The sequence below is a fragment of the Uloborus diversus genome, chromosome 9, assembly GCF_026930045.1.
Source record: "Uloborus diversus isolate 005 chromosome 9, Udiv.v.3.1, whole genome shotgun sequence".
NCBI lineage: Eukaryota > Metazoa > Arthropoda > Arachnida > Araneae > Uloboridae > Uloborus > Uloborus diversus.
In genome coordinates this window covers 105,826,170-105,838,642 of record NC_072739.1, presented here as the reverse complement: position 1 = coordinate 105,838,642, position 12,473 = coordinate 105,826,170, and the positions used below count along the sequence as shown (strand labels likewise).

Genomic DNA, 12,473 nt, shown 5'->3' with positions numbered 1-12,473 from the left:
TAAATAGTGTGTTCAATAAGTTCACGTGCACCCATTCCCATTTTTAATGTTTTTCACAACTTAAAATAATGACTGTAATGTAGTCAGTGTACCAACTCCCACCTCTCACAACGACTGCGTCTCTATAAATTAAAATTTTGATGTTCTCAAAAGAATACTCTGTCTAAAGCAACAAACTTAAATACGTGCTCTCTCTACCTGCACCAGTGTGCGATATCATGTATAACATTTGCAGCAAGTATTACGTTTTAAAAATTTGAACTAGAACTTACATCTCAACAAATTTCAAATCGTTACAAGACATTAATAAAATTGTCTAACTGTCACTTTTACCTACAAAAATAGAAATTTGACGTCAATATAAGAAAATAAAATGCAGCTGACATGCGCCTTTTCAAGCAAGTTACATTTATCCAATTTTATTCTATGACATGGTACTAAATAACCTTGGAAAGAGCAAGCAGACACATTTTGTAAAAAAAATTTATACTAAGCAAACTTTTTCTGTGAAATGTGCTTGCATGAAAACATACAAAATAACCTATCACTTGATACCTTCATTCGAAAAACACCACCAAAAATCCGTAAAACGGAGTGTTATCATCTATTAACAACACTGACTGAATTCTTTATTTTCTGTACAGTGGACTATCTGTTTAGCTTTTGAACATTGAGGATGGTTTTAAATTAATCTGAAAATATTATGACTGTGTCCAAGAAGACTATTTTGTATATATTTGTGCCTGACAATAAGGATTGCCTTTTTTTTTTGGTAAGCTCACGACTCTTTCTAAGGAAACATTCAATGATTTATTTCCGAATAAAATGTACGTGAAAAGTACTGTTGCATTTTTTTTTTTAGTCTTGGGGAAAGCAAAACCTACAAAGGCAGCACAACGCTTTTGTTTCGAAGCATCACGTAAAAGGTTGTCCCACAAGACGTGCAAAAGACAATCATTTGTCTTTGTATTAAGACAATTTATGTACCGTCTGTCTGATTCAACCTCAGACAATGTAACAGTGGACACAACACAAAGCCCAAACAGTATTTCTCATACTTTTTCGCTTTACGTTGATGTTATTTTTTCGTCAAATGATTGATTTTCTATGTTATTTAAAATATTTTGAAGATTTGAGCCTAGAAAGCGGTGTGAATGTATTTTTTTACGCTCATTTAGATAGAATTCATTCATTTGATAATCCAAAAGACATGTGGCATTGAAAAGCACCCGGGCAACGCCGGGTAGTAACCTAGTAGTTGTATAAATTCAGCTTTTGGATACTGGCATAAATAAGGAATAATCGTTAAATGCTGTTCAACATAGTTTTACATTTACACATAAATAAGGCTAAATCTGCTACAGGGCATGCCCCTCCCTTTGTGATTTCATATCAAACTCTAGTGCAATATTGGAGAGCCCATGGTCAAATGACCTACTGGTCAATTTACCCAGCATTTGAGAAATACTTTTACACAAAATAAAAAATAGACAAATCTTCAGGCCCTCGGATCATTTAAACGGATCAACCTCTGTCTTTGAAAAATTAATGTTTTTATCTATAAGTGAGCATGGATTCCATTGTTTTTCAGTATAATTTGCATTGAGTAAACACAATTTTTTATTAACCTGAAAAAAAGAAACTTTGGCACTGTTCGTACTGCATTACTTCATTAAAATACCATTTACCACTTAGTAACATGACTGTTTAGATAGAGAATCTTATACATGCTTAAGACATTGGAGGATAGTTGAATGCTAAGTTCTTGTTTGAAAAATCAGTCCACAGTTGTAAAGTAATAAGATAAAGCTTTGTTCCAGTCAGGGGTGCCACCTAGTGGGGGGGGGGGGGGGTCATGATGCAGACTGCGGCATAGAAATTTTTAGGGGGGATGATTTAATGGGTATTCATATTTTGGTGGGGGATCTTGCTTTGGGAGGGTCTTCGAGATACAGTGAAGCCAAGTTTATATGTTTTTGAAGGGATTGTACCAAAAAAAGCGTACAAATGAAAAAAACGTATAATAGGTATAGGTTAAGGTGTATTAGACTCTGCAGGGACCAATTTTAAAAACGTATAATTGATAAAAAGGTATAAAAGAGAAAAGTATAAACGGTGCTTCACTATAACACACACGGTTAGGGGGGTACAGATGTGATATACCCCCCCATTTGGCGACATTCGATTTTTTTGCACAAAATTAAAATATTTTTCTCGCCAATGAGGCGATAATTTTTTATGCATGGCATCCCTAGCCAAACTAACCTGTGTTTAGCAACCCGAAGGCTATCTTACAGATCTGTTCAAGTTTGTTTACTTGGGTTGTTTGGGTTTCACGCAGGAGAGATACGTGGTGTTGTTTCGTGCAATATACCTTACAGGAATGCTTATTTTGTGTTAGTTAAAATTCAGTAGTTGTGTTTTGAAGTAAAAACATTAGAAAATGCCAGTTTCTTCAAACTTGAAGGTTAATTAAAAGTTAACTCCAACGTGGTGTGTATCTGTAACGTGCCATTGTCATATGATGTATTGTTTTAGACTGAGTGTGAATATTTATACCATATAAAAAGGTAAGTTCTTTATTTTAGAATTCAAAAAAAAACCTCTCACTTCCAAAATTCTTTGTTTTTACAAATCCTTGAGGGGTTCTTGTAGTTTTTAACTTTATTTTTACTGTATGTAAATTAATTTTACAGAAATAGTACAGTTATTTTGTTCTAAAAGTTAATTCTTATCGATGCCACGAATTATTTAGACATTCTATTAACGTGCCTCCTTTAGGTACTGAATTTTATGTTAACAATTGAAAGTTCTTTCGGTTGCACTCTTAAAAATGCTGAATTTTATTAATAAATCTGCACAATAATGGTGCATATATCACACTTAAAACTGTGTCATTATTGTACACTGAACGGAAGGAGCCACCCTTGGGTGCTTCCATGAAAATATACATAACTGTGACCATACTCCGACTGTAATGTATATTAACAGTTGGAGGGATGACGGACCGAGCGGAGCGAGGTCCTGGCGAGCCAGAGGTCTCATAGTACTTTCGTAATGAGACCGAGGCAGGGCCGGCGAGCCGAGGTCTCATTACGAAAGTACTATGAGACCAAGGGCTCGTATCCCGGAGAAATGATGAAAAAAAAATTAATGCATTAATTTCGACTCGTAATTAATACAATAATTTATTTCATTGTATTTTAATATGTTTACAAAAAACCCCGGCCCTGTACATTTTTGAAGCATATATTCGTGATGTTTTTTGTTGTGCTTTTATGTTGTTTTTATATATATTGTGTTCTGAAGCGCTTTGATCATATTTTTTTATCTGATTTTTTCCTGTTGGTGCTAAAAAAGCATCGCTAAGAACGATGTATGACATATGTCGCCATACATCGTTTTCTTGGCGACGCTTTCTTGGCGCCAACAGGAAAAAGTCGCCAACGGTGGGGTATATCACATCAGTTCCCTCAATTTCCAACCTCCGTATTTTTGGCTGCACATGGTGACTACGCGATCTGTTGAAATGCAAGACGTTTGAAAGTAAATTAAAAGTTACTTATTTGCTTTGGATTTATTGTTTCATAAAGAATATACTATTTTTTAGTTTAAAATTTTTTTTAGATTTGTTATGAATTTGTATTTTCTTGCGGGAGGATATTTCTTATATTTGTTTAGGCGAATGTTTTTTTTACTGAGGAATTGTAGAGTAAAGAAAATAGGATAAACACTCTTTCTTCATCGTTTTAAAGAAACCAAGAAGAAGAGAAAGAAAGAACATACTAGTTGAGTTACGACTTTGATGAACAATTGTGATTAAATTCTCTTCAATGTTGAAATTTTGCTGGTATCTACTACTCCAGTTGTGCATGAAAAAAGAAAGAGGCTGTGGAAAGTAAGGATTTAAGATTTAAGTTAGAAGAAAAAGTTAAGATTTAAGATTAGCACATATAGTGAACTTGTTCGATGTTCACTATATGTACTAATCTTAAATCTTAATTATGTGCTGTTATTTTACAAATAGAAGTTATTTTACAAGAGAAGAATTATGCGCTAACATTGTAACTCCTTGTTGCAAAATATGTTGCTTGACATCAAGCTCAAAACATTTTACATTAAGTACACCGCCAGCTCAGTCATTCCATCCAAGGACTGCAGTTTCGCTCTTTTCAGCACTCATCAGCCTGGAATAGGAATTAACTGAGCTGGAGGCGGAAAACTTCCTAAAGGAGCCAAGAGAGCCAAAACAAACTGGTAGTTAATGTAGAATTAGTACACCAGACGAGTGACCGCAGCAATGGATTCAACTCAAAGATTGATGGCAAAGCTAGGTACTTTGGCAAAAATCAATAAATGCTGTTCAACATTAAACTCAATAAATGTTGTTCGACATCAAACTCATTACATGTTGTTTGATGAAGAGCTTCGATCTTTTTAAAACATTTACGAATTTTTTTTAAAATCATAATTTCTATTTGAGTGATGTTCCTCCTTCCCAACCTCTCAAAGAACTTGCAACAAATTAAGTATCAGGTCATGTAAGTATACAATAAAGTGTAATTGATTCATTCATAATCAATTTCAGACATATGTTTGATTTTTTGAGCAATTACAATTGCTTATTGCTTTCATTTCACCGTCCTTGGCGTTTGGTTCCTTTTTCAGCTTGAACCAGGGACACCAGCACCACCGCCCACGGGTCTCTGCAGGAGCGGCTCCGAGCACTGCCTCTTGGAATCCGTTTCTCCTGGTCAGGGGCGTTCATGTCCTACCCCACACACGCTCATACATACACACACACATGCACACATACACAAAGGTCTGCACGCTCGCACGCCTACACATACACACACGCCTGCACGCACACACACAACTATACACACATAACCACCCAGGAGGAGGGGTAGGCTTGGGGGGACCAGCTGTTTCTAGAAAAAATAGCCCCCAATGAGTAGGGGGCCTGTCGCAACTCGTGATTGCGAAAAACATAATTTGAATTCAAAATTTCAGAATTCAAATTAATTATCTTTTTTTTTTGTCTCTATTTAAAAAGATGCCTCAGAAAGTGTGTGGATGGAAAATGCACCAGAAGTTTTATTATAAGATAACATTAGGAAAGTTTCTGGATCTAATATTATCCTGAAGCTATTCAGAGCCGATCCTAGTAGGTGTGCAGAGTGTACGCCGCACAAGGGCGGCCAAAGCAAGGGGCGGCCGCAGGCCGCATCATATAGTTCTTATAATTAAGCAAAATTCTTCAAGAATTTCTCACAAGATAACTTATAATAAGCAGAATAAATATGCTGATTTTTAAATGTTCAATTGTCAAAGTATGTGTCGATTTCCCGACAGCATAGCATACATAGTTTAAGACAAATAGAATGTTAGGGAACATTGTGTTGGTCCATTATTATCTACTCTTAACACACATGCTTCATTTGGTTGCTAAGTTTGTGACAGAACCGGTAATCAGGCATGGATACAGGGGAGGGGAAAGGCCCCCTTCTAAAGCATGAAATGGTGCCGTCTAAAAGGAGCACCGAGGGCGGTCACTAATGTTTACCCCCCAAGCTTTTATAGACCTAAACAATGAAGACATATTTTATTTATTTAAAAAAAAAAAGCATTATTGATTAGATACTCTCTCAAGCATTTCAAACAACAAACTATGTAACAAACTCTGTGTTTAACAATTGTGGATGCGTGGAGAGAAAGTGGAAAATTGCGACTCCCTTGAGAGTAACATATATGAATGACAAACTAAAATGTTGTACTTTTCCCCCTTTACGACAATTTTTCTGATTAAAATCTTGAATGAACTGCCCGGTTTCAGATCAGGTAGGAGGACGGGGCCCTTGCCCCGGGAAGCAAATTTAAATGTAGCTCCAAAACGAAGATCCAAAAGAATGCCATGACCTCCTTGACGAAACTAAAGAAGGCTTAAAATTGTGTTTCTAGGACTTTACTTTTGGAAAATTTCGCTGGTTGAACCATCGATCTTAAGGACCCAATTAAGTCTCTGATTAACCTCTTTCAGCTTAACTTAATCCAAACATAGCCTAAAAATGCTGGCTCCAAAATCCAAAACGTGTTTTCAGACGACAGCCCTTCCTATCATCAAACGTCATATAAAATTGCTTCTGCATTTTTCGAAATTTTTTGCAGTGGAGGACCCCGAAATCCATTCGCAAACATTACTACCAAAGACAGTCTCAATTATCGTCTTTAGAGAAGCCCCTAATTCCAACCCCTCTCACTTAACGTATTGAAAAACAAACTAAAATTGCGTTTTTTAAACATCATTTTCAAGAACTTTTTGGGAAAGACCCCGGATCCCCCTTTTCTCCAACGCCATCACTATACCTGAAAATTTCGTTTTTAGACAGTTCCGTGGAGCCACAGCTTCCTGCCTCAACTAGCCTCAAATTGACTTCAGTTTCAAAAACACAGTTCGTGAGGGCACACTGAACCATCGCCCGCTCTTAGTCCCATCGTTATCAAACAATGCTTAAAATAACGATTTTGGGACATATTTCTAAAGAATTCCGGATTAGAACTGCCAGGCTTATGTAACTTTTTACGGCGCTAGGGCATATCCATCAATTGTCGAGGTGAGGTGGGCAAAAGTCTATATAGTTATATTTTTCATGTATTAATGTTGAAAAATATCCGAAAGATCTGTAGAAACTTCCCAGTTTTGTTAACGTCACCAAAGATAATATAAAATGGCGATTTTTGAAATATCCGCTTAAGAGCTCCAAAATCCTTAATTCCCCAAAATAGCCTATAATGGATTTCAGTTCTGAAAAATATTTTGGTTCGGAATATTTTCATGTTTCTCCTATTGTTTTCAAATCTAGTCAAAAACGGGTTTTTGAAAAAATAGTGCGTGGGGGGAGGTGTCAGGGCAGAAATTACCCCCCCCCCCCCCCCGAAGGATAGCCGCGAGAACTCTACCGTCACCAAAGACGGCCTAAATTTGCGTTTTGAACTTATATTTTGAAATCTTTCGATGGGAGATGATTGAATCTCCCTCCCTCTTGCAACGTCAACAAAGGTAACCCAAAATTGCGGGTTTAAAATTTCAGTTTCGGAGATTTTTCGGGAAGAACGCCGATCCTTCCTAAAGCTACGGTTTTAAAAAAAAGCTTCAAATTGATTTAAATTTTGAAAGAATTTTAGGAAAGAACTGCGACATTACTTTCACCTAAAGTCTCGAAAAAGGTCCTAAAATTGCAACATTTGACGTCAATTTCAAAAATTTCTCTATGCACCTTGAATATACTTGACTCTTTTGTCCTTGCAACCAAACACAACTAAAGATTAACTAAAAATATTTTTCATACGCCAATTTCGATAATTTTCTTGGAGCAATCCTCCTCCCCTTAACCCCTGACACCTCCCCCCACGCTTCCCCTTCCTCCGTTCCTTCCATGATGTCACCGAAGAAAGATATAAAATGCGTTTTTACGACTAGTAAATTTTGGTATCTATTACTTTCTTCAAAAATATAACTTGCACCTAAGGAGTTTCTTACTATAAAATTTTTTTCCCTTTTTATAAGATCATTCTTCTGTCCCCCCCCCCTTTTTTTTAAATTCGAACTTGGCATAGAAATTTAAAGAAAGATTTATATAGACGTTAAAGATTAGTCAAAATATGCAAATTACTCTTGAGGGGCGGCACAATAGGTCTATGCACACGGGCGGCCGACACCCTAGGATCGGCCCTGAAGCTATTATAAGTTATCAGTAGGATATAAGTATCAATGGGACAGTTTCTGGATCAACAGTCATCCAGAAACTGTATTATAAGATACCAATAGGATCATTTTTTGGACTAGGATGAAAATGATTATCCAGAAACTATATTATAAGAATTGTGTAGGAAACTTTCTGGATTATCCAAAAGCTGTATTTTAAAAGGTATCAGTAGTAGGAGAGTTTCTGGATTATAATAGTCATTCAGAAACTATATTATAAGATACTGCTGTGATTATTTCTGGATTAAAACTGTCCAAAAGACATCCTTAGGATAGTTTTCAGACAAAAGAGGTGTTTTCGTGTCCCCTATAATTCTCCTAATACTATCCAAAAAGTGTCTGATGAAGGATGTCTTTTGGAAAAGCAGGAGTGTACATTTTGACAAAGTTACGACAGGTGTAGGAGCATTATCGGATAGCCAGCAGATGTCAGATTATATCCTGAAAATGATACCTATTCACTAGAGTCCTTAAGGGGGTATCATTGTCTTGTTAGGGCTCTTGCTCTAAGGGGGGCGGGCACCCTTGCTTCCGGCAAAAAAAGTGATTACCTCAAGTTCAGGAGTTCAGACATAATCTAGATTGGACCCCGGCAAATGATGGTTTTTTATCCTTCAACAGGTAGGATTCTTACCAGTGGTGGATTTACGGGGTTGAGGGCCAATCATAATGCAGTTTTTCGGGGCTCCTTTGTCAATCATAGAACTATGTAAAACACTTATCATGTGCAGTTTTTAATCTCCTTTGGGGCTCCTATGGTCTTGGGGCTTCTTGATTGCAACAAAGTTACTCTGACACTGATTCTTTTAACTAAAGTGAGCACAGTTATAAATACTATTGCATAAATTATAAAAAATATAAATTGTAATGAATTTGAAGCGAGTAAAGATTTGAAGAAACTGCAATGATATTGGAGGAAAAAATGGAATAGTGGCAGGTCTATCATTTCGACTTTTCCCGGGTGGGGGGAGGGGGCAAAGAATGATATCCACTGCAATTATCAGATAATATTCAACCACGTCCACTTTTAGTAAAAACATGAAGTTTTCAAACCTGGGGAGGGCACTTTGCAAGAGCTAAATCGTTTTTGATGAGAGACAACAAACATTCTACTAATGAATAGAGTTCTTTTTACCTGAAGTATAGCAGATCGCTTCAGCTCCAAACAAACTCCACAACTGAGTATTTCTTTCAGTTTATTAACAAATAGCATTTTGTCATCAAGTGAAAGAAAATTAGTATCACACAAGAGCTTTTCATTGCTAGAGTTTGTTGGTTCATCAAGGGGAAACGAAGCTACTTGATTCGGACTATTGAAAATATTTTCGTTAGAGGATCCCTCATTCATGTTTGTTTGATTCTTAAAGCAATAAGAAGAGTTGCAGCTGGCGGAGTATTGTATTTAATAGGTAAATGCTGAATATGAAAACCAAAACCACAATCTACTGCTGATGTTATTGTGTAATGTCTAAGTATCCAACAACGAGGGAGAGTATCAGTTTGTTAAAATTTAGGAAAACAGCCAATCCGCTTCAAGATATAAAATCAAAAATAGACACCAATAGACCAATCAAAAATAGAGGCAGAAGACTACTCTCTTTTCTAGGTCCCCCACTATAGGTAGCGCTGTAAATCGGATAGAAGCAAAAACTACTAGACTGCCAATATCTTCTGTTTAATCATTATTTTCAAATTGTTTTTAGCGATTTTCTTGCCTTTTTTTTTCAAATTTTATGCGTGGTTTGTTAGATTTGATTATTCTTAATGCATTAATACTATATAAACTGTAAGTTTATAGCTTTTCTTTTCATATTTTGTTTTCTTGTATGCATTGGTATATGTTTGTGTATTAATTCTTTTGCTCTTTTACTGCTTACGATCATTTGATGTCTTTTTATTATTCTAACATTGACTTTCAACCTTTTTTTGGGGGGGGGGGGGGTATCGAAACATTTTTATGCAATTACATAAAAATGCTGACTTTGTACTGATTAGTCTATCTGGTAGTGTGGTAGTGCCGATGAATACCAAGATTTCTTTAAATATTTAGCAGGAAAATACTTGTATCATAGCAGTAATTTTGTCATTTACCCTTCTCAACGTCAGTTTCCTAAAATATTTCCGTGTCTCACATTGTCACACGGATGAATAGGACGATCGTGAGTAGAAGATGAGTTTTTGACTGACAATATAAGTTTTCTTTTGATGATTTTTTCAGATTCATCGGGTAGTTTAACGTTTAAAACACATTCTCTATACATACAATAGCTTAAGAGCTTTTCATTTTTGCTCAACAAATTTAAATACACGTATGTTTTTTTTTTTCCTTTGCTTTAAAGTTTACACCGAACAATAGGCACTCGTCATCTTATCCTATTCGCAACTCCAGCGCTCGAATACGCTACCTTGCGGTGATTTATAAAATTAAAGAAAAAGATAAAACATTGCGTTCCACGTGTGTCTGTTGGTAAACATGGGCAATTTGTTATGAGTATTTATTAACGCATTCGATGTATCTTAGATTGCTTTCAGCAACGGAAATTGTTTCCTCCCGTAATGGTATTCTCGAGCTTCTCAAAATAATGTTAGTTTTCCTTATTTTCCTCTAAAAAGTGAGTTGATTGTCGGAAATGACGAAATCGTAAACGCAAGAAAACACTGGATTTGCAACTCCAATAAAAAGGGGCGCTGCAGCAACTGTCTAATCTCTAATGGCCCGATGAAAAAGGTAAAACAAACAAATGCCGTATCTCAAAACTTGCTTTGACGCTTCGTGAATGACAATAATTTTTCATCGTGTTTGTAGGAAGTTTTCTTTTTTTTTTCTTCTAAAATTACATCACACCATAAATTGTCTGAAGCCTGTAATTTACCCCAAAGAAAACACGTGGAATGGAATGTTTTACCTTTTCTTTAGTATTATTAACCATCACAAGGTAGCGTATTCGAGCTCTGGAGTTGCGAATTAAAAAATTTCGCATTTGCATGAATAAAAACCATAGACTAATAATAAGAGTAGACCGAGCTTTCTCATTCTTGCTGATAAAGAAAATTGGTTCATAGATGGCCGTGGTAGCCTGATCGGTAAGGCATTGGACTCGGGACCGAAGGGTCTCGGGTTCGATCCTGACTGGTCGAAGACCCACCGTCGTCATTAATGGTGGCTGGGCGACGTTAAATATGCTCGTGGTCACAATGTCCTCCAAGTGAAACGATACCTCTGGGGGTGCCAGACTAGGAAGTTATTCGGCTCCTGGCCTGGTTCTAAATTGTCTCTCGAACTGTTCATAGATGGCACCACCATCTATTGTGTTGCTGTGTGCTGTCCTGGAAAACAAAATTCTGGTTCATAGATGTATCATGTGACTAGTGGAAGGGCTTGGCGAAGACTTTGGCAGCATGGTTGCTAGATGGCAGCATTATCTATAGTTTGGCACTCGACATGTATTTTAAGACAATGTGTTTTCATTATAAAAAAACTTCCAGGTGCAGAGATTGAACTGTTTTTCTTTTAGTTATGCATTATTTTGACATTAATAATAGTTTTTGATCAGTTTTCGGTAACTTTTATTTCATTTGGAGCTGTCAGCGTTGGCGTGAACGAAATGGCGTAAACGTTTTGCGTTAACGCAAAAATGTACTAATCGGTATCTTAAATTGAAACTGTAGGTAAAAATCTTACCATTTGCTGATTCCTCTTGGTCGCTTGCATCTTTTATTGCTTAGAGAGTTATTGAAATTGACTAAAGAAAATGCACAATACTATCTAAACGAAAAACTCACTATATTAACAAAATATTTACAACTTAGAATAACAAATTTACAAATCGGACTCCATAAAAGATCATTCTTCCGTGTTCCATCAATTCTATTTATTTTATTTCGTGCTGGCGTTGATCGTCTGCTACGATTAACGCCCGCTGTTGCTAGGATATCCACCAGTAACATGGTTTGGTTTATGAGCAGCAAAAGGGTTGCCATAGCTCGGTCTACTCTTATTATTAGTCTATGATAAAAACAAATACTCGTCTGTTCAAAGCTTTTTTCTTTTTTCTGAAAGAGGATAACGTTATGCCAGGTAAAACTTTTTTATTTTTTGTGAATTTGTAAGAATATGGGTTTTTTTTTCTTAAGCTAGAAATAAGGATTTAATAACATTAGCAGAAGAATTCGAGCTTTTATCTCCGCACAGTTTAAAAATAATTCATTTAACTAACCCTTACTTAACCTTTTTCTACGTGGGCGAGAATATCGACAAGACTTTAAAAACTAATTTAAAAAGAATAAAACAAAAAAGTCATGCATCCAAACAAAAATTACTAGACGAAGGGTGCACAGGTTCGAGGACGGTGAAGGGGAAAATAAAAAACCGAGGCACGGGGGTTCGAGCGTGAAAAAAGAAAAGAGCAAAATAAATAAACACAATAATACAGTCGATGTGCTTTTATCTTCGTACAGTACCAAAGAACTTGGTTGAATTGAGCCAGGGACTGATTTACGACAGGGCATTCGGGGCCCGGGTCCGGGGCACAAAAGGAAAGAGGCACCAAATTTCTGTCATCATTTTTTTTAGGGACCAGTGTTCGTGGCCTCTAACTAAAGGAAACAAAAAAAAAATTTGTCATTTGACAATTTTTTTTATTAAATGATAGCATTACAGCCAATTGTTGGGGAGAACGATCCTTTTCGCTATTGAAGAAAATTAAGT

At 36.3% G+C, this 12,473-nt stretch overlaps 1 protein-coding gene across 1 annotated transcript in view; it reads right to left on the bottom strand.

Moving 5' to 3' along the window:
- The window catches only part of LOC129229867 (zinc finger TRAF-type-containing protein 1 homolog), a 35,776-nt gene extending 26,561 nt beyond the window's left edge, over positions 1–9,215 (bottom strand). Inside the window, exon 1 of the mRNA XM_054864246.1 lies at positions 8,901–9,215. Coding sequence (XP_054720221.1) covers positions 8,901–9,113 — 213 coding nt within the window. The 5' untranslated portion in view covers positions 9,114–9,215. The remainder of the gene's footprint in view (positions 1–8,900) is intronic.
- Positions 9,216–12,473: the final 3,258 nt, after the last annotated feature.